Source organism: Dendronephthya gigantea, unplaced genomic scaffold, assembly GCF_004324835.1.
Source record: "Dendronephthya gigantea isolate DGI-Jeju-01 unplaced genomic scaffold, DenGig_1.0 000195F, whole genome shotgun sequence".
In the NCBI taxonomy this organism is placed as follows: Eukaryota; Metazoa; Cnidaria; class Anthozoa; order Malacalcyonacea; family Nephtheidae; genus Dendronephthya; species Dendronephthya gigantea.
This window is the reverse complement of record NW_021163205.1, coordinates 169,898-195,229: the sequence shown is the minus strand read 5'-3', so window position 1 is coordinate 195,229 and position 25,332 is coordinate 169,898. Positions and strand designations below refer to the sequence as shown.

The window sequence follows — 25,332 nt, the reverse complement described above, 5'->3', positions numbered from 1 at the left end:
CTTGTTACTTTCTATTGGCAAAATATCCAATCCTGGAAATTTTAGTAAAATAACTTTAAAATTCTTTACGTTTTAGGAATTTCTACGAGTCATAACGGTTACAGGTTTAAAAAAATGTATCGAAAGAAACACAGCGCACATAGTTGTTTCTCTAGATGGTCAAATTGTTTACCTTGCGCCTCTAAAGAGCACTTGATAACCGCTACACTAGAAAAATCGTATCGCACCTTAAAAGTGTTTAAACCAAAGCATTGGTTAATCCGGTACATTTGTTATCGGTTTATTTTTCAGGAAGTAATTTCATTAGTCATCTTCAAGTCTGAAATCTGCTGCATGTGCGGCAACTTGTGTTCCACAAATAATTATCGTGCAAAAAAACATTCAAAAGAACAAAAGTAGCAAATTTAGTGTTTAATAGAGTGAATGAAAGCGAAATGTTCCCGCCCAGGATTGAACTTGGGAATAAAGCGAAAAACTATCAAGAGCCTGTAGACGAGGCAGCTACGGAAACATGCAAAGAACATTCAGCAGAACAAGAATGGCAATATTGTGTCTTTCAAACAGGGAAAGAAAGCGAATTGTTTCCGCCCAGGTTTGAACTGCGGACCTTGCGCGTGTAAAGCGCACGTGTTAACCACTACACTACGGAAACACGCAAAGAACAGTCATCAGAACAAGAATGGCAAAATTGTGTCTTTAAAACAGGGAAAGAAAGCGAATTGTTTCCGCCCAGGTTTGAACTGGGGACCTTGCGCGTGTTAGGCGCACGTGATAACCGCTACACTACGGAAACTACATCGTTTCCAATCGCTTCAATGATGTAAAACTGATGTATACATGCATGAATAAAGCCAAAAACTATGTAAAAAGCCTATAGACGAGGCAGCTACGGAAACATGCAAAGAACATTCAGCAGGACAAGAATGGTAAAATTGTATCTTTCAAACACGGAAAGAAGGCGAATTGTTTCCGCCTAGGTTTGAACTGGGGACCTTGCGCGTGTGAAGCGCATGTGATAACCACTACACTACGAAAACTTACCCGTGGTTGAAATATAATATTTCCCTTGTGACTTTCTATTGGAAAAATATCCAATCCTGGAAATTTTAGTAAAATAACTTTAAAATTCTTTACGTTTCAAGAATTTCTACGAGTCATAACGGTTACAGGTTTAAAAAAATGTATCGAAAGAAACACAGCGCACATAGTTGTTTCTGTAGATGGTCAAATTGTTTACCTTGCGCCTCTAAAGAGCACTTGATAACCGTTACACTAGAAAAATCGTATCGCACCTTAAAAGTGTTTAAACCAAAGCATTGGTTAATCCGGTACATTTGTTATCGGTTTATTTTCAGGAAGTAATTTCATTAGTCATCTTCAAGTCTGAAATCTGCTGCATGTGCGGCAACTTGTGTTCCACAAATAATTATCGTGCAAAAAAACATTCAAAAGAACAAAAGTAACAAATTTAGTGTTTAATAGAGTGAATGAAAGCGAAATGTTGCCGCCCAGGATTGAACTGGGGAATAAAGCGAAAAACTATCAAGAGCCTGTAGACGAGGCAGCTACGGAAACATGCAAAGAACATTCAGCAGAACAAGAATGGCAAAATTGTGTCTTTCAAACAGGGAAAGAAAGCGAATTGTTTCCGCCCAGGTTTGAACTGGGGACCTTGCGCGTGTTAGGCGCACGTGATAACCGCTACACTACCGAAACTACATCGTTTCCAATCGCTTCAATGATGTAAAATTGATATATACATGAATAAAGCCAAAAACTATGTAAAGAGCCTATAGACGAGGCAGCTACGGAAACATGGTACACCTTAAAAGTGTTTAAACCAAAGCATTGGTTAATCCGGTACATTTGTTATCGGTTTATTTTTCAGGAAGTAATTTCATTAGTCATCTTCAAGTCTGAAATCTGCTGCATGTGCGGCAACTTGTGTTCCACAAATAATTATCGTGCAAAAAAACATTCAAAAGAACAAAAGTAGCAAATTTAGTGTTTAATAGAGTGAATGAAAGCGAAATGTTCCCGCCCAGGATTGAACTTGGGAATAAAGCGAAAAACTATCAAGAGCCTGTAGACGAGGCAGCTACGGAAACATGCAAAGAACATTCAGCAGAACAAGAATGGCAATATTGTGTCTTTCAAACAGGGAAAGAAAGCGAATTGTTTCCGCCCAGGTTTGAACTGCGGACCTTGCGCGTGTAAAGCGCACGTGTTAACCACTACACTACGGAAACACGCAAAGAACAGTCATCAGAACAAGAATGGCAAAATTGTGTCTTTAAAACAGGGAAAGAAAGCGAATTGTTTCCGCCCAGGTTTGAACTGGGGACCTTGCGCGTGTTAGGCGCACGTGATAACCGCTACACTACGGAAACTACATCGTTTCCAATCGCTTCAATGATGTAAAACTGATATATACATGAATAAAGCCAAAAACTATGTAAAAAGCCTATAGACGAGGCAGCTACGGAAACATGCAAAGAACATTCAGCAGGACAAGAATGGTAAAATTGTATCTTTCAAACACGGAAAGAAGGCGAATTGTTTCCGCCTAGGTTTGAACTGGGGACCTTGCGCGTGTGTAGCGCATGTGATAACCACTACACTACGAAAACTTACCCGTGGTTGAAATATAATATTTCTCTTGTGACTTTCTATTGGAAAAATATCCAATCCTGGAAATTTTAGTAAAATAACTTTAAAATTCTTTACGTTTCAAGAATTTCTACGAGTCATAACGGTTACAGGTTTAAAAAAATGTATCGAAAGAAACACAGCGCACATAGTTGTTTCTGTAGATGGTCAAATTGTTTACCTTGCGCCTCTAAAGAGCACTTGATAACCGTTACACTAGAAAAATCGTATCGCACCTTAAAAGTGTTTAAACCAAAGCATTGGTTAATCCGGTACATTTGTTATCGGTTTATTTTTCAGGAAGTAATTTCATTAGTCATCTTCAAGTCTGAAATCTGCTGCATGTGCGGCAACTTGTGTTCCACAAATGATTATCGTGCAAAAAAACATTCAAAAGAACAAAAGTAACAAATTTAGTGTTTAATAGAGTGAATGAAAGCGAAATGTTCCCGCCCAGGATTGAACTGGGGAATAAAGCGAAAAACTATCAAGAGCCTGTAGACGAGGCAGCTACGGAAACATACAAAGAACATTCAGCAGAACAAGAATGGCAAAATTGTGTCTTTCAAAAAGGAAAAGAAAGCGAATTGTTTCCACCCAGGTTTGAACTGGGGACCTTGCGCGTGTAAAGCGCACGTGATAACCACTACACTACGGAAACACGCAAAGAACAGTCATCAGAACAAGAATGGCGAAATTGTGTCTTTAAAACAGGGAAAGAAAGCGAATTGTTTCCGCCCAGGTTTGAACTGGGGACCTTGCGCGTGTTAGGCGCACGTGATAACCGCTACACTACGGAAACTACATCGTTTCCAATCGCTTCAATGATGTAAAACTGATATATACATGAATAAAGCCAAAAACTATGTAAAGAGCCTATAGACGAGGCAGCTACGGAAACATGCAAAGAACATTCAGCAGGACAAGAATGGCAAAATTGTGTCTTTCAAACACGGAAAAAAGGCGAATTGTTTCCGCCCAGGTTTGAACTGGGGACCTTGCGCGTGTGAAGCGCATGTGATAACCACTACACTACGAAAACTTACCCGTTATTGAAAAATAATATTTCCCTTGTGACTTTCTATTGGCAAAATATCCAATCCTGGAAATTTTAGTAAAATAACTTTAAAATTCTTTACGTTTCAGGAATTTCTACGAGTCATAACGGTTACAGGTTTAAAAAAATGTATCGAAAGAAACACAGCGCACATAGTTGTTTCTATAGATGGTCAAATTGTTTACCTTGCGCCTCTAAAGAGCACTTGATAACCGCTACACTAGAGAAATCGTATCGCACCTTAAAAGTGTTTAAACCAAAGCATTGGTTAATCCGGTACATTTGTTATCGGTTTATTTTTCAGGAAGTAATTTCATTAGTCATCTTCAAGTCTGAAATCTGCTGCATGTGCGGCAACTTGTGTTCCACAAATAATTATCGTGCAAAAAACATTCAAAAGAACAAAAGTAACAAATTTAGTGTTTAATAGAGTGAATGAAAGCGAAATGTTGCCGCCCAGGATTGAACTGGGGAATAAAGCGAAAAACTATCAAGAGCCTGTAGACGAGGCAGCTACGGAAACATGCAAAGAACATTCAGCAGAACAAGAATGGCAAAATTGTGTCTTTCAAACAGGGAAAGAAAGCGAATTGTTTCCGCCCAGGTTTGAACTGGGGACCTTGCGCGTGTTAGGCGCACGTGATAACCGCTACACTACCGAAACTACATCGTTTCCAATCGCTTCAATGATGTAAAATTGATATATACATGAATAAAGCCAAAAACTATGTAAAGAGCCTATAGACGAGGCAGCTACGGAAACATGCAAAGAACATTCATCAGGACAAGAATGGCAAAATTGTGTCTTTCAAACACGGAAAGAAGGCGAATTGTTTCCGCCCAGGTTTGAACTGGGGACCTTGAGCGTGTGAAGCGCATGTGATAACCACTACACTACGAAAACTTACCCGTGGTTGAGAATAATATTTCCCTTGTTACTTTCTATTGGCAAAATATCCAATTCTGGAAATTTTAGTAAAATAACTTTAAAATTCTTTACGTTTTAGGAATTTCTACGAGTCATAACGGTTACAGGTTTAAAAAAATGTATCGAAAGAAACACAGCGCACATAGTTGTTTCTGTAGATGGTCAAATTGTTTACCTTGCGCCTCTAAGGAGCACTTGATAACCGCTACACTAGAAAAATCGTATCGCACCTTAAAAGTGTTTAAACCAAAGCATTGGTTAATCCGGTACATTTGTTATCGGTTTATTTTTCAGGAAGTAATTTCATTAGTCATCTTCAAGTCTGAAATCTGCTGCATGTGCGGCAACTTGTGTTCCACAAATAATTATCGTGCAAAAAAACATTCAAAAGAACAAAAGTAGCAAATTTAGTGTTTAATAGAGTGAATGAAAGCGAAATGTTCCCGCCCAGGATTGAACTTGGGAATAAAGCGAAAAAATATCAAGAGCCTGTAGACGAGGCAGCTACGGAAACATGCAAAGAACATTCAGCAGAACAAGAATGGCAATATTGTGTCTTTCAAACAGGGAAAGAAAGCGAATTGTTTCCGCCCAGGTTTGAACTGCGGACCTTGCGCGTGTAAAGCGCACGTGTTAACCACTACACTACGGAAACACGCAAAGAACAGTCATCAGAACAAGAATGGCAAAATTGTGTCTTTAAAAAGGGAAAGAAAGCGAATTGTTTCCGCCCAGGTTTGAACTGGGGACCTTGCGCGTGTTAGGCGCACGTGATAACCGCTACACTACGGAAACTACATCGTTTCCAATCGCTTCAATGATGTAAAACTGATGTATACATGCATGAATAAAGCCAAAAACTATGTAAAAAGCCTATAGACGAGGCAGCTACGAAAACATGCAAAGAACATTCATCAGGACAAGAATGGCAAAATTGTGTCTTTCAAACACGGAAAGAAGGCGAATTGTTTCCGCCCAGGTTTGAACTGGGGACCTTGCGTGTGTGAAGCGCATGTGATAACCACTACACTACGAAAACTTACCCGTGGTTGAAAAATAATATTTCCCTTGTTACTTTCTATTGGCAAAATATCCAATCCTGGAAATTTTAGTAAAATAACTTTAAAATTCTTTACGTTTTAGGAATTTCTACGAGTCATAACGGTTACAGGTTTAAAAAAATGTATCGAAAGAAACACAGCGCACATATAGTTGTTTCTGTAGATGGTCAAATTGTTTACCTTGCGCCTCTAAAGAGCACTTGATAACCGTTACACTAGAAAAATCGTATCGCACCTTAAAAGTGTTTAAACCAAAGCATTGGTTAATCCGGTACATTTGTTATCGGTTTATTTTTCAGGAAGTAATTTCATTAGTCATCTTCAAGTCTGAAATCTGCTGCATGTGCGGCAACTTGTGTTCCACAAATAATTATCGTGCAAAAAAACATTCAAAAGAACAAAAGTAACAAATTTAGTGTTTAATAGAGTGAATGAAAGCGAAATGTTCCCGCCCAGGATTGAACTGGGGAATAAAGCGAAAAACTATCAAGAGCCTGTAGACGAGGCAGCTACGGAAACATACAAAGAACATTCAGCAGAACAAGAATGGCAAATTGTGTCTTTCAAAAGGGAAAGAAAGCGAATTGTTTCCACCCAGGTTTGAACTGGGACCTTGCGCGTGTAAAGCGCACGTGATAACCACTACACTACGGAAACACGCAAAGAACAGTCATCAGAACAAGAATGGCGAAAATTGTGTCTTTAAAACAGGGAAAGAAAGCGAATTGTTTCCGCCCAGGTTTGAACTGGGGACCTTGCGCGTGTTAGGCGCACGTGATAACCGCTACACTACGGAAAGTACATCGTTTCCAATCGCTTCAATGATGTAAAACTGATATATACATGAATAAAGCCAAAAACTATGTAAAGAGCCTATAGACGAGGCAGCTACGGAAACATGCAAAGAACATTCAGCAGGACAAGAATGGCAAAATTGTGTCTTTCAAACACGGAAAAAGGGCGAATTTTTTCCGCCCAGGTTTGAACTGGGGACCTTGCGCGTGTGAAGCGCATGTGATAACCACTACACTACGAAAACTTACCCGTTATTGAAAAATAATATTTCCCTTGTGACTTTCTATTGGCAAAATATCCAATCCTGGAAATTTTAGTAAAATAACTTTAAAATTCTTTACGTTTCAGGAATTTCTACGAGTCATAACGGTTACAGGTTTAAAAAAATGTATCGAAAGAAACACAGCGCACATAGTTGTTTCTATAGATGGTCAAATTGTTTACCTTGCGCCTCTAAAGAGCACTTGATAACCGCTACACTAGAGAAATCGTATCGCACCTTAAAAGTGTTTAAACCAAAGCATTGGTTAATCCGGTACATTTGTTATCGGTTTATTTTTCAGGAAGTAATTTCATTAGTCATCTTCAAGTCTGAAATCTGCTGCATGTGCGGCAACTTGTGTTCCACAAATAATTATCGTGCAAAAAAAACATTCAAAAGAACAAAAGTAGCAAATTTAGTGTTTAATAGAGTGAATGAAAGCGAAATGTTCCCGCCCAGGATTGAACGGGGGAATAAAGCGAAAAACTATCAAGAGCCTGTAGACGAGGCAGCTACGGAAACAAGCAAAGAACATTCAGCAGAACAAGAATGGCAAAATTGTGTCTTTCAAACAGGGAAAGAAAGCGAATTGTTTCCGCCCAGGTTTGAACTGGGGACCTTGCGCGTGTAAAGCGCACGTGATAACCACTACACTACGGAAACACGCAAAGAACAGTCATCAGAACAAGAATCGCAAAATTGTGTCTTTAAAACAGGGAAAGAAAGCGAATTGTTTCCGCCCAGGTTTGAACTGGGGACCTTGCGCGTGTTAGGCGCACGTGATAACCGCTACACTACGGAAACTACATCGTTTCCAATCGCTTCAATGATGTAAAACTGATATATACATGAATAAAGCCAAAAACTATGTAAAGAGCCTATAGACGAGGCAGCTACGGAAACATGCAAAGAACATTCAGCAGGACAAGAATGGCAAAATTGTGTCTTTCAAACACGGAAAGAAAGGGAATTGTTTCCGCCCAGGTTTGAACTGGGGACCTTGCGCGTGTGAAGCGCATGTGATAACCACTACACTACGAAAACTTACCCGTGGTTGAAAAATAATATTTCCCTTGTGACTTTCTATTGGCAAAATATCCAATCCTGGAAATTTTAGTAAAATAACTTTAAAATTCTTTACGTTTCAGGAATTTCTACGAGTCATAACGGTTACAGGTTTAAAAAAATGTATCGAAAGAAACACAGCGCACATAGTTGTTTCTGTAGATGGTCAAATTGTTTACCTTGCGCCTCTAAAGAGCACTTGATAACCGTTACACTAGAAAAATCGTATCGCACCTTAAAAGTGTTTAAACCAAAGCATTGGTTAATCCGGTACATTTGTTATCGGTTTATTTTTCAAGAAGTAATTTCATTAGTCATCTTCAAGTCTGAAATCTGCTGCATGTGCGGCAACTTGTGTCCCACAAATAATTATCGTGCAAAAAAAAATTCAAAAGAACAAAAGTAACAAATTTAGTGTTTAATAGAGTGAATGAAAGCGAAATGTTCCCGCCCAGGATTGAACTGGGGAATAAAGCGAAAAACTATCAAGAGCCTGTAGACGAGGCAGCTACGGAAACATGCAAAGAACATTCAGCAGAACAAGAATGGCAAAATTGTGTCTTTCAAACAGGGAAAGAAAGCGAATTGTTTCCGCCCAGGTTTGAACTGGGGACCTTGCGCGTGTAAAGCGCACGTGATAACCACTACACTACGGAAACACGCATAGAACAGTCATCAGAACAAGAATGGCAAAATTGTGTCTTTAAAACAGGGAAAGAAAGCGAATTGTTTCCGCCCAGGTTTGAACTGGGGACCTTGCGCGTGTTAGGCGCACGTGATAACCGCTACACTACGGAAACTACATCGTTTCCAATCGCTTCAATGACGTAAAACTGATATATACATGAATAAAGCCAAAAACTATGTAAAGAGCCTATAGACGAGGCAGCTACGGAAACATGAAAAGAACATTCAGCAGGACAAGAATGGCAAAATTGTGTCTTTCAAACACGGAAAGAAAGGGAATTGTTTCCGCCCAGGTTTGAACTGGGGACCTTGCGCGTGTGAAGCGCATGTGATAACCGCTACACTACGGAAACTACATCGTTTCCAATCGCTTCAATGATGTAAAACTGATATATACATGAATAAAGCCAAAAACTATGTAAAGAGCCTATAGACGAGGCAGCTACGGAAACATGCAAAGAACATTCAGCAGGACAAGAATGGCAAAATTGTGTCTTTCAAACACGGAAAGAAAGGGAATTGTTTCCGCCCAGGTTTGAACTGGGGACCTTGCGCGTGTGAAGCGCATGTGATAACCACTACACTACGAAAACTTACCCGTGGTTGAAAAATAATATTTCCCTTGTGACTTTCTATTGGCAAAATATCCAATCCTGGAAATTTTAGTAAAATAACTTTAAAATTCTTTACGTTTCAGGAATTTCTACGAGTCATAACGGTTACAGGTTTAAAAAAATGTATCGAAAGAAACACAGCGCACATAGTTGTTTCTGTAGATGGTCAAATTGTTTACCTTGCGCCTCTAAAGAAGCACTTTGATAACCGTTACACTAGAAAAATCGTATCGCACCTTAAAAGTGTTTAAACCAAAGCATTGGTTAATCCGGTACATTTGTTATCGGTTTATTTTTCAAGAAGTAATTTCATTAGTCATCTTCAAGTCTGAAATCTGCTGCATGTGCGGCAACTTGTGTCCCACAAATAATTATCGTGCAAAAAAAATTCAAAAGAACAAAAGTAACAAATTTAGTGTTTAATAGAGTGAATGAAAGCGAAATGTTCCCGCCCAGGATTGAACTGGGGAATAAAGCGAAAAACTATCAAGAGCCTGTAGACGAGGCAGCTACGGAAACATGCAAAGAACATTCAGCAGAACAAGAATGGCAAAATTGTGTCTTTCAAACAGGGAAAGAAAGCGAATTGTTTCCGCCCAGGTTTGAACTGGGGACCTTGCGCGTGTAAAGCGCACGTGATAACCACTACACTACGGAAACACGCATAGAACAGTCATCAGAACAAGAATGGCAAAATTGTGTCTTTAAAACAGGGAAAGAAAGCGAATTGTTTCCGCCCAGGTTTGAACTGGGGACCTTGCGCGTGTTAGGCGCACGTGATAACCGCTACACTACGGAAACTACATCGTTTCCAATCGCTTCAATGACGTAAAACTATATACATGAATAAAGCCAAAAACTATGTAAAGAGCCTATAGACGAGGCAGCTACGGAAACATGAAAAGAACATTCAGCAGGACAAGAATGGCAAAATTGTGTCTTTCAAACACGGAAAGAAAGGGAATTGTTTCCGCCCAGGTTTGAACTGGGGACCTTGCGCGTGTGAAGCGCATGTGATAACCACTACACTACGAAAACTTACCCGTGGTTGAAAAATAATATTTCCCTTGTGACTTTCTATTGGCAAAATATCCAATCCTGGAAATTTTAGTAAAATAACTTTAAAATTCTTTACGTTTCAGGAATTTCTACGAGTCATAACGGTTACAGGTTTAAAAAAATGTATCGAAAGAAACACAGCGCACATAGTTGTTTCTGTAGATGGTCAAATTGTTTACCTTGCGCCTCTAAAGAGCACTTGATAACCGCTACACTAAAAAAATCGTATCGCACATTAAAAGTGTTTAAACCAAAGCATTGGTTAATCCGGTACATTTGTTATCGGTTTATTTTTCAGGAAGTAATTTCATTAGTCATCTTCAAGTCTGAAATCTGCTGCATGTGCGGCAACTTGTGTTCCACAAATAATTATCGTGCAAAAAAACATTCAAAAGAACAAAAGTAGCAAATTTAGTGTTTAATAGAGTGAATGAATGCGAAATGTTCCCGCCCAGGATTGGACTGGGGAATAAAGCCAAAAACTATCAAGAGCCTGTAGAAGAGGCAGCTACGGAAACATGCAAACAACATTCAGCAGAACGAGAATGGCAAAGTTGTGTCTTTCAAACAGGGAAAGAAAGCGAATTGTTTCCGCCCAGGTTTGAACTGGGGACCTTGCGCGTGTAAAGCGCACGTGATAACCACTACACTACGGAAACACGCAAAGAACAGTCATCAGAACAAGAATGGCAAAATTGTGTCTTTAAAACAGGGAAAGAAAGCGAATTGTTTCCGCCCAGGTTTGAACTGGGGACCTTGCGCGTGTTAGGCGCACGTGATAACCGCTACACTACGGAAACTACATCGTTTCCAATCGCTTCAATGATGTAAAACTGATATATACATGAATAAAGCCAAAAACTATGTAAAGAGCCTATAGACGAGGCAGCTACGGAAACATGCAAAGAACATTCAGCAGGACAAGAATGGCAAAATTGTGTCTTTCAAACACGGAAAAAAGGCGAATTATTTCCGCCCAGGTTTGAACTGGGGACCTTGCGCGTGTGAAGCGCATGTGATAACCACTACACTACGAAAACTTACCCGTTATTGAAAAATAATATTTCCCTTGTGACTTTCTATTGGCAAAATATCCAATGCTGGAAATTTTAGTAAAATAACTTTAAAATTCTTTACGTTTCAGGAATTTCTACGAGTCATAACGGTTACAGGTTTAAAAAAATGTATCGAAAGAAACACAGCGCACATAGTTGTTTCTATAGATGGTCAAATTGTTTACCTTGCGCCTCTAAAGAGCACTTGATAACCGCTACACTAGAGAAATCGTATCGCACCTTAAAAGTGTTTAAACCAAAGCATTGGTTAATCCGGTACATTTGTTATCGGTTTATTTTTCAGGAAGTAATTTCATTAGTCATCTTCAAGTCTGAAATCTGCTGCATGTGCGGCAACTTGTGTTCCACAAATAATTATCGTGCCAAAAAACATTCAAAAGAACAAAAGTAATAAATTTAGTGTTTAATAGAGTGAATGAAAGCGAAATGTTCCCGCCCAGGATTGAACTGGGGAATAAAGCGAAAAACTATCAAGAGCCTGTAGACGAGGCAGCTACGGAAACATACAAAGAACATTCAGCAGAACAAGAATGGCAAAATTGTGTCTTTCAAAAAGGGAAAGAAAGCGAATTGTTTCCACCCAGGTTTGAACTGGGGACCTTGCGCGTGTAAAGCGCACGTGATAACCACTACACTACGGAAACACGCAAAGAACAGTCATCAGAACAAGAATGGCAAAATTGTGTCTTTAAAACAGGGAAAGAAAGCGAATTGTTTCTGCCCAGGTTTGAATTGGGGACCTTGCGCGTGTTAGGCGCACGTGATAACCGCTACACTACGGAAACTACATCGTTTCCAATCGCTTCAATGATGTAAAACTGATATATACATGAATAAAGCCAAAAACTATGTAAAGAGCCTATAGACGAGGCAGCTACGGAAACATGCAAAGAACATTCAGCAGGACAAGAATGGCAAAATTGTGTCTTTCAAACACGGAAAAAAGGCGAATTATTTCCGCCCAGGTTTGAAATGGGGACCTTGCGCGTGTGAAGCGCATGTGATAACCACTACACTACGAAAACTTACCCGTTATTGAAAAATAATATTTCCCTTGTGACTTTCTATTGGCAAAATATCCAATGCTGGAAATTTTAGTAAAATAACTTTAAAATTCTTTACGTTTCAGGAATTTCTACGAGTCATAACGGTTACAGGTTTAAAAAAATGTATCGAAAGAAACACAGCGCACATAGTTGTTTCTATAGATGGTCAAATTGTTTACCTTGCGCCTCTAAAGAGCACTTGATAACCGCTACACTAGAGAAATCGTATCGCACCTTAAAAGTGTTTAAACCAAAGCATTGGTTAATCCGGTACATTTGTTATCGGTTTATTTTTCAGGAAGTAATTTCATTAGTCATCTTCAAGTCTGAAATCTGCTGCATGTGCGGCAACTGTCCACAAATAATTATCGTGCAAAAAAACATTCAAAAGAACAAAGTAATAAATTTAGTTTAATAGAGTGAATGAAAGCGAAATTCCGCGCCAGGATTAACTGGGGAATAAAGCGAAAAACTATCAAGAGCCTGTAGACGAGGCAGCTACGGAAACATACAAAGAACATTCAGCAGAACAAGAATGGCAAAATTGTGTCTTTCAAAAAGGGAAAGAAAGCGAATTGTTCCACCCAGGTTGAACTGGGGACCTTGCGCGTGTAAAGCGCACGTGATAACCACTACACTACGGAAACACGCAAAGAACAGTCATCAGAACAAGAATGGCAAAATTGTGTCTTTAAAACAGGGAAAGAAAGCGAATTGTTTCCGCCCAGGTTTGAATTGGGGACCTTGCGAGTTAGGCGCACGTGATAACCGCTACACTACGGAAACTACATCGTTTCCAATCGCTTCAATGATGTAAACTATATACATGAATAAAGCCAAAAACTATGTAAAGAGCCTATAGACGAGGCAGCTACGGAAACATGCAAAGAACATTCAGCAGGACAAGAATGGCAAAATTGTGTCTTTCAAACACGGAAAAAAGGCGAATTGTTTCCGCCCAGGTTTGAACTGGGGACCTTGCGCGTGTGAAGCGCATGTGATAACCACTACACTACGAAAACTTACCCGTTATTGAAAAATAATATTTCCCTTGTGACTTTCTATTGGCAAAATATCCAATCCTGGAAATTTTAGTAAAATAACTTTAAAATTCTTTACGTTTCAGGAATTTCTACGAGTCATAACGGTTACAGGTTTAAAAAAATGTATCGAAAGAAACACAGCGCACATAGTTGTTTCTATAGATGGTCAAATTGTTTACCTTGCGCCTCTAAAGAGCACTTGATAACCGCTACACTAGAGAAATCGTATCGCACCTTAAAAGTGTTTAAACCAAAGCATTGGTTAATCCGGTACATTTGTTATCGGTTTATTTTTCAGGAAGTAATTTCATTAGTCATCTTCAAGTCTGAAATCTGCTGCATGTGCGGCAACTTGTGTTCCACAAATAATTATCGTGCAAAAAAACATTCAAAAGAACAAAAGTAGCAAATTTAGTGTTTAATAGAGTGAATGAAAGCGAAATGTTCCCGCCCAGGATTGAACTGGGGAATAAAGCGAAAAACTATCAAGAGCCTGGAGACGAGGCAGCTACGGTTACATACAAAGAACATTCAGCAGAACAAGAATGGCAAAATTGTGTCTTTCAAAAAGGGAAAGAAAGCGAATTGTTTCCACCCAGGTTTGAACTGGGGACCTTGCGCGTGTAAAGCGCACGTGATAACCACTACACTACGGAAACACGCAAAGAACAGTCATCAGAACAAGAATGGCAAAATTGTGTCTTTAAAACAGGGAAAGAAAGCGAATTGTTTCCGCCCAGGTTTGAACTGGGGACCTTGCGCGTGTTAGGCGCACGCGATAACCGCTACACTACGGAAACTACATCGTTTCCAATCGCTTCAATGATGTAAAACTGATATATACATGAATAAAGCCAAAAACTATGTAAAGAGCCTATAGACGAGGCAGCTACGGAAACATGCAAAGAACATTCAGCAGGACAAGAATGGCAAAATTGTGTCTTTCAAACACGGAAAAAAGGCGAATTGTTTCCGCCCAGGTTTGAACTGGGGACCTTGCGCGTGTGAAGCGCATGTGATAACCACTACACTACGAAAACTTACCCGTTATTGAAAAATAATATTTCCCTTGTGACTTTCTATTGGCAAAATATCCAATCCTGGAAATTTTAGTAAAATAACTTTAAAATTCTTTACGTTTCAGGAATTTCTACGAGTCATAACGGTTACAGGTTTAAAAAAATGTATCGAAAGAAACACAGCGCACATAGTTGTTTCTATAGATGGTCAAATTGTTTACCTTGCGCCTCTAAAGAGCACTTGATAACCGCTACACTAGAGAAATCGTATCGCACCTTAAAAGTGTTTAAGCCAAAGCATTGGTTAATCCGGTACATTTGTTATCGGTTTATTTTTCAGGAAGTAATTTCATTAGTCATCTTCAAGTCTGAAATCTGCTGCATGTGCGGCAACTTGTGTTCCACAAATAATTATCGTGCAAAAAAACATTCAAAAGAACAAAAGTAGCAAATTTAGTGTTTAATAGAGTGAATGAAAGCGAAATGTTCCCGCCCAGGATTGAACTGGGGAATAAAGCGAAAAACTATCAAGAGCCTGTAGACGAGGCAGCTACGGAAACATACAAAGAACATTCAGCAGAACAAGAATGGCAAAATTGTGTCTTTGAAAAAGGGAAAGAAAGCGAATTGTTTCCACCCAGGTTTGAACTGGGGACCTTGCGCGTGTTAGGCGCACGTGATAACCGCTACACTACGGAAACTACATCGTTTCCAATCGCTTCAATGATGTAAAACTGATATATACATGAATAAAGCCAAAAACTATGTAAAGAGCCTATAGACGAGGCAGCTACGGAAACATGCAAAGAACAGTCAGCAGAACAAGAATCGCTAAATTGTGTCTTTAAAAGAGGGAAAGAAAGTGAAATGTTTCCTCCCAGGTTTGAACTGGGGACCTTGCGCGTGTGAAGCGCATGTGATAACCACTACACTACGAAAACTTACCCGTGGTTGAAAAATAATATTTCCCTTGTGACTTTCTATTGGCAAAATATCCAATCCTTAAAATTTTAGTAAAATAACTTTAAAATTCTTTACGTTTCAGGAATTTCTACGAGTCATAACGGTTACAGGTTTAAAAAAATGTATCGAACGAAACACAGCGCACATAGTTGTTTCTGTAGATGGTCAAATTGTTTACCTTGCGCCTCTAAAGAGCACTTGATAACCGCTACACTAGAAAAATTGTATCGCACCTTAAAAGTGTTTAAACCAAAGCATTGGTTTATCCGGTACATTTGTTATCGGTTTATTTTTCAGGAAGTAGTTTCATTAGTCATCTTCAAGTCTGAAATCTGCTGCATGTGCGGCAACTTGTGTTCCACAAATAATTATCGTGCAAAAAAACATTCAAAAGAACAAAAGTAGCAAATTTAGTGTTTAATAGAGTGAATGAAAGCGAAATGTTCCCGCCCAGGATTGAACTGGGGAATAAAGCGAAATACTATCAAGAGCCTGTAGACGAGGCAGCTACGGAAACATGCGAAGAACATTCAGCAGAACAAGAATGGCAAAATTGTGTCTTTCAAACAGGGAAAGAAAGCGAATTGTTTCCGCCCAGGTTTGAACTGGGGACCTTTCGCGTGTAAAGTGCACGTGATAACCACTACACTACGGAAACACGTAAAGAACAGTCATCAGAACAAGAATCGCAAAATTGTGTCTTTAAAACAGGGAAAAAAATCGAATTGTTTCCGCCCAGGTTTGAACTGGGGACCTTGCGCGTGTAAAGCGCAATATAGTGATAATCACCACACTACGGAAACACGCAAAGAACAGTCATCAGAACAAGAATGGCAAAATTGTGGTTTTAAAACAGGGAAAGAAAGCGAATTGTTTCCGCCCAGGTTTGAACTGGGGACCTTGCGCGTGTTAGGCGCACGTGATAACCGCTACACTAAGGAAACTACATCGTTTCCAATCGCTTCAATGATGTAAAACTGATATATACATGAATAAAGCCAAAAACTATGTAAAGAGCCTGTAGACGAGGCAGCTACGGAAACATGCGAAGAGCATTCAGCAGGACAAGAATGGCAAAATTGTGTCTTTCAAACACGGAAAGAAGGCGAATTGTTTCCGCCCAGGTTTGAACTGGGCACCTTGCGCGTGTGAAGCGCATGTGATAACCACTACACTACGGAAACATGCAAAGAACAGTCAGCAGAACAAGAATCGCTAAATTGTGTCTTTAAAAGAGGGAAAGAAAGTGAAATGTTTCCTCCCAGGTTTGAACTGGGGACCTTGCGCGTGTGAAGCGCATGTGATAACCACTACACTACGAAAACTTACCAATGGTTGAAAAATAATATTTCCCTTGTGACTTTCTATTGGCAAAATATCCAATCCTGGAAATTTTAGTAAAATAACTTTAAAATTCTTTACGTGTCAGGAATTTCTACGAGTCATAACGGTTACAGGTTTAAAAAAATGTATCGAAAGAAACACAGCGCACATAGTTGTTTCTGTAGATGGTCAAATTGTTTACCTTGCGCCTCTAAAGAGCACTTGATAACCGCTACACTAAAAAAATCGTATCGCACCTTAAAAGTGTTTAAACCAAAGCATTGGTTAATCCGGTACATTTGTTATCGGTTTATTTTTCAGGAAGTAATTTCATTAGTCATCTTCAAGTCTGAAATCTGCTGCATGTGGGGCAACTTGTGTTCCACAAATAATTATCGTGCAAAAAAACATTCAAAAGAACAAAAGTAGCAAATTTAGTGTTTAATAGAGTGAATGAAAGCGAAATGTTCCCGCCCAGGATTGAAATGGGTAATAAAGCCAAAAACTATCAAAAGCCTGTAGACGAGGCAGCTACGGAAACATGCAAAGAACATTCAGCAGAACAAGAATGGCAAAATTGTGTCTTTCAAACAGGGAAAGAAAGCGAAATGTTCCCGCCCAGGATTGAACTGGGGAATAAAGCGAAAAACTATCAAGAGCCTATAGACGAGGCAGCTACGGAAACATGCAAAGAACATTCAGCAGGACAAGAATGGCAAAGTTGTGTCTTTCAAACACGGAAAGAAGGCGAATTGTTTCCGCCTAGGTTTGAACTGGGGACCTTGCGCGTGTGAAGCGCATGTGATAACCACTACACTACGAAAACTTACCCGTTATTGAAAAATAATATTTCCCTTGTGACTTTCTATTGGCAAAATATCCAATCCTGGAAATTTTAGTAAAATAACTTTAAAATTCTTTACGTTTCAGGAATTTCTACGAGTCATAACGGTTACAGGTTTAAAAAAATGTATCGAAAGAAACACAGCGCACATAGTTGTTTCTATAGATGGTCAAATTGTTTACCTTGCGCCTCTAAAGAGCACTTGATAACCGCTACACTAGAGAAATCGTATCGCACCTTAAAAGTGTTTAAACCAAAGCATTGGTTAATCCGGTACATTTGTTATCGGTTTATTTTTCAGGAAGTAATTTCATTAGTCATCTTCAAGTCTGAAATCTGCTGCATGTGGGGCAACTTGTGTTCCACAAATAATTATCGTGCAAAAAAACATTCAAAAGAACAAAAGTAGCAAATTTAGTGTTTAATAGAGTGAATGAAAGCGAAATGTTCCCGCCAGGATTGAACTGGGGAATAAAGCGAAAAACTATCAAGAGCCTATAGACGAGGCAGCTACGGAAACATGCAAAGAACATCAGCAGGACAAGAATGGCAAAATTGGTGTCAAACACGGAAAGAAGGCGAATTGTTTCCGCCCAGGTTTGAACTGGGGACCTTGCGCGTGTGAAGCGCATGTGATAACCACTACACTACGAAAACTTACCCGTTATTGAAAAATAATATTTCCCTTGTGACTTTCTATTGGCAAAATATCCAATCCTGGAAATTTTAGTAAAATAACTTTAAAATTCTTTACGTTTCAGGAATTTCTACGAGTCATAACGGTTACAGGTTTAAAAAAATGTATCGAAAGAAACACAGCGCACATAGTTGTTTCTATAGATGGTCAAATTGTTTACCTTGCGCCTCTAAAGAGCACTTGATAACCGCTACACTAGAGAAATCGTATCGCACCTTAAAAGTATTTAAACCAAAGCATCGGTTAATCCGGTACATTTGTTATCGGTTTATTTTTCAGGAAGTAATTTCATTAGTCATCTTCAAGTCTGAAATCTGCTGCATGTGCGGCAACTTGTGTTCCACAAATAATTATCGTGCAAAAAAACATTCAAAAGAACAAAAGTAGCAAATTTAGTGTTTAATAGAGTGAATGAAAGCGAAATGTTCCCGCCCAGGATTGAACTGGGGAATAAAGCGAAAAACTATCAAGAGCCTGTAGACGAGGCAGCTACGGAAACATGCAAAGAACATTCAGCAGAACAAGAATGGCAAAATTGTGTCTTTCAAACAGGGAAAGAAAGCGAATTGTTTCCGCCCAGGTTTGAACTGTGGACCTTGCGCCTGTAAAGCGCACGTGATAACCACTACACTACGGAAACTGCATCGTCCCAAATCGCTTCAATGATGTAATATTGATATATACATGAAATAATTTCGCCAATTTTCGCATTCTTTATCTTATTTATATTACAGGAAAAAGGAAACACAGCGCACAAGTTGTTTTTTTCCGCTAAGTTCTGAATTGGGTTCTCTGGCGTGTAAGGTGCACGTGGTTACCGCTACACTACATGAATTGCGTAGCATCTTTGAAGTGTTCAAAGGAAGGAGCTGGTGTGATCAGGTATATTTATTAATTGTTTATTTAAGGAAAACTATTTTCATAAGCCATCTTCATGTTTGAAATCTGCTGTGCGATAACATTTGACCACACGCGATTATCCAGTGTTCAAAATAGGAAAAGTTTAAGCAATGTGTTTCCGCCCAGGATTGAACTGGGGACCTTGCGCGTGTTAGGCGCACGTAATAAACGCTATATACACTACGGAAACTATCTCGTCCTCAGTCGCTTCAATGATGTGAAACTGAAATATACATGAAATTAGCCAAAAATTAAGAAGAGCCTGTGGACAAGGCAGCTACGGAAACACTAACATAACTAGATATATTTATTACATTAAAATTAATTTGATTTTGATGGAATGTTTTTGGCTATTCAGACCAACCCTCCGGGGCCAGTTTGTGGATGCTCGTTCATGGGCTTCTAGCTTTTATTAAAACACATAAACGTTGCACCGACCTTTTGTAATGACCATGCTGTGTTTTGCCCAAAACATTCCTTACCACACCATTCTTTCTAGGGTAAACTTCTTCAACTCGGGCTAACTTTCATTTCCCGCGCGGTGTCTCGTAATCGACCATCAAGACCAAATCGCCAATCTTCATCTGTCGTTCTTTTAATCATCATTTTCCTTTTTTCTGCAACGTCGGGAGATACTCACGAATAAATCTCTTACAAAATTGCTGAACCAGGCTTTGGACAAACTCAAACCTTCGACTAAAGATTTCACTTCTCTCGAATGACCCGTGCGGAACGCTGTTCGATGCTCGACCGATGAGAAAATTGTTAGGGGTAAGGAGTTGCAAATCATTGGGATCGTTCGATGGGTATCTAAGGGTCTTCCGTTGATCAACGACTTTACTTCGGCAAACACTGTGTTCATTTCGTTCCAAGATAACCGTTGGCTTCCGATCACAACTCGAATGGCACGTTTCACTTGTTTTATCAAGCTTTCATAAATTCTGCCTTGACGAGGGCTCCGGGGCGTGGTAAAAATCCAGCGAAGTTGATGTAGGGTTGCGAAATCTTCGAGCTTCTGTCGCAATTTTGTAAATAGCTCTCTTAATAATCTCTCTGTTCCAACAAACAACGTACCGTTATCGGAAATTATTATCGTGCTTGGCCAACCATGATGGGAAGCGAATCGTCTCATCGCGTGGAGAAAGGCTTCGGATGACATACTCTCGACGACTTCTAAATGGATAGCCCGTACTGTAGCACAAGTGAAAATTGCACCCCAGGCTTTAACACTCTTGTTTCTTGAAACCTTAAGACTGAATGGACCGAACAGATCTACGCCAGTTACTGTAAATGGTGGGGAAAACGGTTTCACTCGATCTCGAGGAAGGTCTGCCATCAAGGTGGAGTGGGGTCACTGACGAAACTTACGACATATCAAACAGTTCTGGATGATTTTCTTTACCATACACCGTCCGCTAATAATCCAATACTCACGTCTGCTTTCAGAAAGGCTTCTTTCACAGCCAGCGTGGCAAACTTTCTCGTGGAATTCTTCCATTATAAACTTTGGTACGTGGTGGTTTCCGGGTAACAGGATGGGATGTGTTTGATCATAGGGAAGGGAAGCTCTCTTGAGGCGTCCACCAACTCGGATGATGTCGTTCTCGACGAAGGGTACAAGGTCCTTGCAATGATTTTTCAATTCGACTATCGTGCTCTGTGCACTTCAAATCCAGAATTCTTTACCTCGTTTTAATTCACCAGGTTGAAGGGGACCCAACTCTATCTTCGACTTATCTTGTACACTGACTCGAGCGTTACGACTAAAACGGATACAATAAGCCGTAATTCTGACTAACCGTTGCCAATTTGAATACTTCTTTGGATCAATACATGGCCCGGGGTTTCGGGATTGACACTGCCTACCATTTTGGGTTTCTTTCTTTCTGTGTCATTTTCTGTATCAGCTTCCATGCTCTCGTTTGGCCATTCACTTTCTGGCAACTTAAGGAATATCGGTCCTTGAAACCATCGACCATGCATGTCTTTGACTTTTATTCCTCGGCTGAGATCATCTGCCGGGTTCAAGGCAGAAGGAACATGTTGCGAGTGACTTGACTCCCACGTTGACTGTATCTCAGCTACACGAACGCCCAAGAACGCTTTCAACATTGTAGAATCGGACTGCAACCAATGCAAAACTAGGCAGTTCGTTATTTATGGAGGGATTTGGATGAAAGTCGCGAACCAAAGGTTTATGCGCTTCAAAGAGTTACGTTTAGAGACAAACCATCACCTGACATGGCAAGCTTTGTTAAGATCAGAATTACGAATGAAAACGAGTCTCGGTATTCACGAGCTGTTGTGATTCTCAAACGTGACCGATACATGGATGATCTAATCAATTTAACGAATTGGAAAAGCGAAGCTGAGAGAAGCATAAACGAAGTCGACAATGTGTTTGCCACAGGAAGTTTTGAAATAAAAGAATAGTTCGTTTCATCGCCAAGTGAAGAAGAACGAGACAATGACGTTTCAAGTCCTGAAGAAAGGAATTCAAAGCAGGACGAGATTGATCTGAATAAAGGGAGTACAGCGACAAACGAAGTTAACCTTGACGGTGAAGAGGGACTCAAAACCTTAGGAGTCAACTGGAATCCGCAGTCTGACGAGTTTAGTTTCACGGTAAAGAAGAGAAATGACGAAGAAACGTTAACAAAGCGAACAGTTCTTTCGAGAATTTCACGTCTGTTTGACCCTCTGGGTTTGGCCTCCGTGGTAACAATCAAGGCAAGAGTTGCTCTCCAAGAAATTTGGAAGGCAAAGAAGTACGACTGGGATGATCCAACGCCTGATGAAATGCTCGATTTGTGGTACAAACTTTTCAGAGAGCTAGATGAATTAAATGAGATTGCAATTCCACGTTGTTTACGTCCTCGCGAGATATGTGCATGGACCATCTGAATTGCACGTTTTCACCGACGCAAGTGCTACAGCTTATGGAGCAGTAGCTTACCTTCTCTGGCTTACTTCCAAAGGTCCTAAAGTGAGTCTAATCGCCTCGAGAGTTAGAGTTGCCCCTTTACGTCAGGCAACTATTCCACGATTAGAGCTTATGGCATCATTGGTTGCTTCGAGATTGGCAACTATCATTTAGAACGAGTTTAAGATGAAGCCAGAAGTGGTTAAGCTGTGGTCATGCATCATTGGTTGCTTCGAGATTGGGAACTATCATTTTCAACCATTTTAAGATGAAGCCAGAAGTGGTTAAGCTGTGGTCATGCAACGTGGCAGATAAGTTTGCATGCGTCTTAACTACGCGACGCTTTTAGCAACGTTTATAGACCCAAAGCTCCGTTCGGCAGCTGCAAGCAGGATTCGCTTTCTGTACTCGCCATGTGCATGGTATGTTTTCTTCTAGCACCCGACGTCTATTTTGCATATCTTGCTGGATTTGAGGTCTATAAATATAATTTCTATTGCTGCTTTGAGTGAACTTATCGCCTGCTCAACTATGTTAAGAAAGGGAGAATATGGCGGCAGCATGCGCAGATGAATATGGTGTGCTGGTGATTCGGCATTGCGATGGACTGGTGCCCCGTCATAAATAATATGAGTCTCCTCTTCATTTAGATTGTCTGCACAGCCCTGTAGGAACTAGGCAAATCTTTCGTGATTCATGCCCCCAACGGCTATGGAGTGGTGAAGCAGACCATAGATCGGCGATACAGCAGACCATAGATCGGCGATACAGCCAACGTTATCGTGATATTAGGGTCTTTCAGTCCGAAAACCTGTGGGTATGCTCTGTCTTCTCTTCTTGCCCTGCCATGACTTTTCGAGGTCCAAATATTGAACCCACATTCATCAAAAATGACTAGAAACCGCCGCGTATTTACGCCGACGTTCTACAGTGTATCAAAAAAATTTGAATCCAACTTTGACAGGCTGCTGTGTATAAAATACTAAAGTAAACGATATAATTTTTACATGGCAAGAAAGATTAGCTTATATCTATCGATTATACTATCCTTATATCGACACGAATAAAACTGGCCGAGTTATCGTCTTTTAAAAGTTCTTGCTCGAAATCAAATTTTTCCGTTGATGGGAATTCGAAGTGAGACCTCCAGAAAAAAGAAAATACAAATTTAATTAAGAGGAGATTTTTTTAAAAATCGCGTATTTTTTGTGAAAAAGGCTCAAAACTTAGCAACCAGGCCTTCGCTAGAATATGCTTCGCGGCCATTTTGAATTTACAAGTTTGGTCAAGTTTTCGTGTCGAGTGACAGCTGTTTTACTAACTTTTGGAGAATTTCAAAAGGCGAAAAGCTCCTTGAAATAAAGAAGAACATCAGGTGAGTGTTCGTTCAATTTTTTTGGTATTTTGAATGATATAATTTTCCATGGGCACATTTTTATTAGCGCGAAGGAGTGACACACACCAATGGCAATGTGTAACATATTGAAATATACTGATTTTAGTGATTTATAAGCCTTGTGATAAAATAAAAATTTCAAATGTTACGGTTTTTATTCCTAGGTCTTCAACACGTCTTGGAAAATATGAACAATAGTTTCAGATACCGGTAAACTCGCATTTGGGTTGCAGTGGGAGAGTGGATGGTTTATTATTGCATGCTCTGTGTTATAGGTTGAATATCAGTTTATCACAACAATAATAAAGACCTAAATAATCTCTTTCAAGAAACAACACAAACAAGGAGGAAGTCAAACTATTTTGATTTATTTAAAAAACAACTGTCCTCTCTATTCTAACAATCAATTCCTTGTGTGGTGGGTACAGAATATAGGACATGTACTCATGTAGGACAATTGATGGGTCAATCATGGGACAGTTCATTCCAAAATTATAAAACTATAAGTATAGGTAATATATAATTATAATGTGGCTTTATTGTTAAAATATTATAACAATAATAGTAATAAAAAGTGTTTTTCCAATCTTGAGTTGTTTCCACTGTTTTTAAAGAAAGTCTGCAATAAAAAGTAATATAGGATTTTTCATATATGTAAATAAGGATTTTTCATATTTTTTATCATGCAATGGAAAATTCCTCTATAAGAGATTTATCAGGACAAATCTGGGGTTAACAAGAAAGGATGCTGTAGACAAATTTAGGATGTAGGATCCAGAGATAGGCATTTAGGATGTAGGATCCAGAGACAAGCTGGGGCCTGTATTTGCACAAATTTGTGCAACATGTGTTTGTTTAACCAGGATAAATAAAACCATATACAATCTCCATAGAAATATAAAATGGGTTTAAAGCCAATTGTTTACACAGCTGACAGCATAGCTCTTTATTTTATATCCAAAAATCAGTTAGCAACACTGGGCTATTCAAGTAAATACAGGTTGTGTATATAGAAAATCTGTTTCATGTTGAAACATTGTAATTTTGTCACACAAACTCATATTGTACAAGCCAATTTTTGCAATATTTTCATCTTTGCCAATATTCTAGAAAGACTGAGGGTTATAAAAGATGCACTAATGTTGGCAAAAATAATGCAAAATCCAATTATTTAATTAACAAGTAAATCACTGTTGCCAAAGAAACACCTTGTGGATAGATAATTAAGGCTAAAAAATACAATTTAAACAAGTTTTTATATCTAGAGAAGTTATAACCCTGGACAAGCCTTGAGAGTTAACCAGGGATTGAAAAACATCACAGGACCACCTTAATTGAACCCAATGGAAATACAAATGAAAATAGTCAAATTCTGCGAGGACCATCCACCCCAAATTTTTTAAAACCACCTTTATTTTGTAGTGTGATACATAAACTTCAAGAATAAAACTACCTTGGAGTGTGCCAATCAATATTAAACATTATTTTTTCAATTAAGTGAAGCCTTTCATCATGTTTGTGCTCAGTCATGCAAAAAGCTGACAATTTTCAAATAAAAAGTCTCATAATTCTTTTTTTAAGTTTCTTGCTAGAATATGGCTTCCATTATGATGATATTTGATCTTAGAGCTACATAATTATCAAACATTTTATTGTTTAACCAATAGCTAGAGTATTCTAAAACCAACAAAATAAACCTTCAATTTTTGCTCAATGTAGGGAAAATGGAGTGACTAATATCTTTAGTTAGTAAAATTTCGCGAGGACCATTCGCTTAGAATTCCTTGAAACAGGCACTGTTTTTTTCCATATACATTGTAGTATAATGTAATATAGGTCCCACAGTGTGCCAATTGGTTTAAACTTAGAAATATCTACAATATGATACGATTATCGACACCCTAAACCGTCCGAAAAAATGGTAT

General features: G+C 39.2%; 1 protein-coding gene and 47 non-coding genes across 48 annotated transcripts; all 48 read right to left on the bottom strand.

The window, feature by feature from the left end:
• Nucleotides 1-579: 579 nt before the first annotated feature.
• Trnav-uac lies at nucleotides 580-652 on the bottom strand. Its single transcript has one exon. It is a non-coding gene; the product is annotated as a tRNA-Val (tRNA).
• Nucleotides 653-720: 68 nt separating this feature from the next.
• Trnav-aac lies at nucleotides 721-793 on the bottom strand. Its single transcript has one exon. It is a non-coding gene; the product is annotated as a tRNA-Val (tRNA).
• A 171-nt stretch (nucleotides 794-964) lies between these two features.
• Trnav-cac lies at nucleotides 965-1,037 on the bottom strand. The gene has a single exon. It is a non-coding gene; the product is annotated as a tRNA-Val (tRNA).
• Nucleotides 1,038-1,643: 606 nt separating this feature from the next.
• Trnav-aac lies at nucleotides 1,644-1,716 on the bottom strand. The gene has a single exon. It is a non-coding gene; the product is annotated as a tRNA-Val (tRNA).
• A 460-nt stretch (nucleotides 1,717-2,176) lies between these two features.
• Trnav-uac lies at nucleotides 2,177-2,249 on the bottom strand. Its single transcript has one exon. It is a non-coding gene; the product is annotated as a tRNA-Val (tRNA).
• A 68-nt stretch (nucleotides 2,250-2,317) lies between these two features.
• Trnav-aac lies at nucleotides 2,318-2,390 on the bottom strand. The gene has a single exon. It is a non-coding gene; the product is annotated as a tRNA-Val (tRNA).
• A 167-nt stretch (nucleotides 2,391-2,557) lies between these two features.
• Trnav-cac lies at nucleotides 2,558-2,630 on the bottom strand. Its single transcript has one exon. It is a non-coding gene; the product is annotated as a tRNA-Val (tRNA).
• A 607-nt stretch (nucleotides 2,631-3,237) lies between these two features.
• Nucleotides 3,238-3,310, bottom strand: Trnav-uac. The gene has a single exon. It is a non-coding gene; the product is annotated as a tRNA-Val (tRNA).
• A 68-nt stretch (nucleotides 3,311-3,378) lies between these two features.
• On the bottom strand, nucleotides 3,379-3,451 carry Trnav-aac. Its single transcript has one exon. It is a non-coding gene; the product is annotated as a tRNA-Val (tRNA).
• Nucleotides 3,452-3,618: 167 nt separating this feature from the next.
• Nucleotides 3,619-3,691, bottom strand: Trnav-cac. Its single transcript has one exon. It is a non-coding gene; the product is annotated as a tRNA-Val (tRNA).
• A 606-nt stretch (nucleotides 3,692-4,297) lies between these two features.
• Nucleotides 4,298-4,370, bottom strand: Trnav-aac. The gene has a single exon. It is a non-coding gene; the product is annotated as a tRNA-Val (tRNA).
• A 167-nt stretch (nucleotides 4,371-4,537) lies between these two features.
• Trnav-cac lies at nucleotides 4,538-4,610 on the bottom strand. The gene has a single exon. It is a non-coding gene; the product is annotated as a tRNA-Val (tRNA).
• A 606-nt stretch (nucleotides 4,611-5,216) lies between these two features.
• Nucleotides 5,217-5,289, bottom strand: Trnav-uac. Its single transcript has one exon. It is a non-coding gene; the product is annotated as a tRNA-Val (tRNA).
• A 67-nt stretch (nucleotides 5,290-5,356) lies between these two features.
• Trnav-aac lies at nucleotides 5,357-5,429 on the bottom strand. The gene has a single exon. It is a non-coding gene; the product is annotated as a tRNA-Val (tRNA).
• Nucleotides 5,430-5,600: 171 nt separating this feature from the next.
• Trnav-cac lies at nucleotides 5,601-5,673 on the bottom strand. The gene has a single exon. It is a non-coding gene; the product is annotated as a tRNA-Val (tRNA).
• Nucleotides 5,674-6,280: 607 nt separating this feature from the next.
• On the bottom strand, nucleotides 6,281-6,352 carry Trnav-uac. The gene has a single exon. It is a non-coding gene; the product is annotated as a tRNA-Val (tRNA).
• A 69-nt stretch (nucleotides 6,353-6,421) lies between these two features.
• Nucleotides 6,422-6,494, bottom strand: Trnav-aac. Its single transcript has one exon. It is a non-coding gene; the product is annotated as a tRNA-Val (tRNA).
• A 167-nt stretch (nucleotides 6,495-6,661) lies between these two features.
• Trnav-cac lies at nucleotides 6,662-6,734 on the bottom strand. Its single transcript has one exon. It is a non-coding gene; the product is annotated as a tRNA-Val (tRNA).
• A 608-nt stretch (nucleotides 6,735-7,342) lies between these two features.
• Trnav-uac lies at nucleotides 7,343-7,415 on the bottom strand. Its single transcript has one exon. It is a non-coding gene; the product is annotated as a tRNA-Val (tRNA).
• A 68-nt stretch (nucleotides 7,416-7,483) lies between these two features.
• Trnav-aac lies at nucleotides 7,484-7,556 on the bottom strand. The gene has a single exon. It is a non-coding gene; the product is annotated as a tRNA-Val (tRNA).
• A 167-nt stretch (nucleotides 7,557-7,723) lies between these two features.
• Trnav-cac lies at nucleotides 7,724-7,796 on the bottom strand. Its single transcript has one exon. It is a non-coding gene; the product is annotated as a tRNA-Val (tRNA).
• Nucleotides 7,797-8,403: 607 nt separating this feature from the next.
• Nucleotides 8,404-8,476, bottom strand: Trnav-uac. Its single transcript has one exon. It is a non-coding gene; the product is annotated as a tRNA-Val (tRNA).
• Nucleotides 8,477-8,544: 68 nt separating this feature from the next.
• On the bottom strand, nucleotides 8,545-8,617 carry Trnav-aac. Its single transcript has one exon. It is a non-coding gene; the product is annotated as a tRNA-Val (tRNA).
• Nucleotides 8,618-8,784: 167 nt separating this feature from the next.
• Nucleotides 8,785-8,857, bottom strand: Trnav-cac. Its single transcript has one exon. It is a non-coding gene; the product is annotated as a tRNA-Val (tRNA).
• Nucleotides 8,858-9,024: 167 nt separating this feature from the next.
• On the bottom strand, nucleotides 9,025-9,097 carry Trnav-cac. The gene has a single exon. It is a non-coding gene; the product is annotated as a tRNA-Val (tRNA).
• A 608-nt stretch (nucleotides 9,098-9,705) lies between these two features.
• Nucleotides 9,706-9,778, bottom strand: Trnav-uac. The gene has a single exon. It is a non-coding gene; the product is annotated as a tRNA-Val (tRNA).
• Nucleotides 9,779-9,846: 68 nt separating this feature from the next.
• Trnav-aac lies at nucleotides 9,847-9,919 on the bottom strand. Its single transcript has one exon. It is a non-coding gene; the product is annotated as a tRNA-Val (tRNA).
• Nucleotides 9,920-10,083: 164 nt separating this feature from the next.
• Trnav-cac lies at nucleotides 10,084-10,156 on the bottom strand. The gene has a single exon. It is a non-coding gene; the product is annotated as a tRNA-Val (tRNA).
• Nucleotides 10,157-10,763: 607 nt separating this feature from the next.
• Nucleotides 10,764-10,836, bottom strand: Trnav-uac. Its single transcript has one exon. It is a non-coding gene; the product is annotated as a tRNA-Val (tRNA).
• Nucleotides 10,837-10,904: 68 nt separating this feature from the next.
• Trnav-aac lies at nucleotides 10,905-10,977 on the bottom strand. Its single transcript has one exon. It is a non-coding gene; the product is annotated as a tRNA-Val (tRNA).
• A 167-nt stretch (nucleotides 10,978-11,144) lies between these two features.
• On the bottom strand, nucleotides 11,145-11,217 carry Trnav-cac. Its single transcript has one exon. It is a non-coding gene; the product is annotated as a tRNA-Val (tRNA).
• Nucleotides 11,218-11,824: 607 nt separating this feature from the next.
• Nucleotides 11,825-11,897, bottom strand: Trnav-uac. Its single transcript has one exon. It is a non-coding gene; the product is annotated as a tRNA-Val (tRNA).
• A 68-nt stretch (nucleotides 11,898-11,965) lies between these two features.
• On the bottom strand, nucleotides 11,966-12,038 carry Trnav-aac. The gene has a single exon. It is a non-coding gene; the product is annotated as a tRNA-Val (tRNA).
• Nucleotides 12,039-12,205: 167 nt separating this feature from the next.
• On the bottom strand, nucleotides 12,206-12,278 carry Trnav-cac. The gene has a single exon. It is a non-coding gene; the product is annotated as a tRNA-Val (tRNA).
• Nucleotides 12,279-13,248: 970 nt separating this feature from the next.
• On the bottom strand, nucleotides 13,249-13,321 carry Trnav-cac. Its single transcript has one exon. It is a non-coding gene; the product is annotated as a tRNA-Val (tRNA).
• Nucleotides 13,322-13,928: 607 nt separating this feature from the next.
• Nucleotides 13,929-14,001, bottom strand: Trnav-uac. The gene has a single exon. It is a non-coding gene; the product is annotated as a tRNA-Val (tRNA).
• A 68-nt stretch (nucleotides 14,002-14,069) lies between these two features.
• On the bottom strand, nucleotides 14,070-14,142 carry Trnav-aac. The gene has a single exon. It is a non-coding gene; the product is annotated as a tRNA-Val (tRNA).
• Nucleotides 14,143-14,309: 167 nt separating this feature from the next.
• Trnav-cac lies at nucleotides 14,310-14,382 on the bottom strand. Its single transcript has one exon. It is a non-coding gene; the product is annotated as a tRNA-Val (tRNA).
• Nucleotides 14,383-14,989: 607 nt separating this feature from the next.
• Nucleotides 14,990-15,062, bottom strand: Trnav-aac. Its single transcript has one exon. It is a non-coding gene; the product is annotated as a tRNA-Val (tRNA).
• A 167-nt stretch (nucleotides 15,063-15,229) lies between these two features.
• On the bottom strand, nucleotides 15,230-15,302 carry Trnav-cac. The gene has a single exon. It is a non-coding gene; the product is annotated as a tRNA-Val (tRNA).
• A 607-nt stretch (nucleotides 15,303-15,909) lies between these two features.
• Trnav-uac lies at nucleotides 15,910-15,982 on the bottom strand. Its single transcript has one exon. It is a non-coding gene; the product is annotated as a tRNA-Val (tRNA).
• Nucleotides 15,983-16,195: 213 nt separating this feature from the next.
• Trnav-aac lies at nucleotides 16,196-16,268 on the bottom strand. The gene has a single exon. It is a non-coding gene; the product is annotated as a tRNA-Val (tRNA).
• A 167-nt stretch (nucleotides 16,269-16,435) lies between these two features.
• On the bottom strand, nucleotides 16,436-16,508 carry Trnav-cac. The gene has a single exon. It is a non-coding gene; the product is annotated as a tRNA-Val (tRNA).
• A 68-nt stretch (nucleotides 16,509-16,576) lies between these two features.
• On the bottom strand, nucleotides 16,577-16,649 carry Trnav-cac. The gene has a single exon. It is a non-coding gene; the product is annotated as a tRNA-Val (tRNA).
• Nucleotides 16,650-17,400: 751 nt separating this feature from the next.
• Nucleotides 17,401-17,473, bottom strand: Trnav-cac. The gene has a single exon. It is a non-coding gene; the product is annotated as a tRNA-Val (tRNA).
• Nucleotides 17,474-18,075: 602 nt separating this feature from the next.
• Nucleotides 18,076-18,148, bottom strand: Trnav-cac. Its single transcript has one exon. It is a non-coding gene; the product is annotated as a tRNA-Val (tRNA).
• Nucleotides 18,149-18,755: 607 nt separating this feature from the next.
• Nucleotides 18,756-18,828, bottom strand: Trnav-uac. The gene has a single exon. It is a non-coding gene; the product is annotated as a tRNA-Val (tRNA).
• An 855-nt stretch (nucleotides 18,829-19,683) lies between these two features.
• On the bottom strand, nucleotides 19,684-20,424 carry LOC114539024. Its single transcript, XM_028559860.1, has one exon. It carries the CDS (start codon nucleotides 20,422-20,424, stop codon nucleotides 19,684-19,686), a length of 741 nt encoding a protein of 246 aa, XP_028415661.1.
• Between the last annotated feature and the right edge of the window lie 4,908 nt (nucleotides 20,425-25,332).

Coding starts and splice junctions, on each gene's coding strand:
- LOC114539024 (XM_028559860.1), bottom strand. CDS start 20,424: ATGGCAGACCTTCCTCGAGATCGAGTGAAACCGTTTTCCCCACCATTT.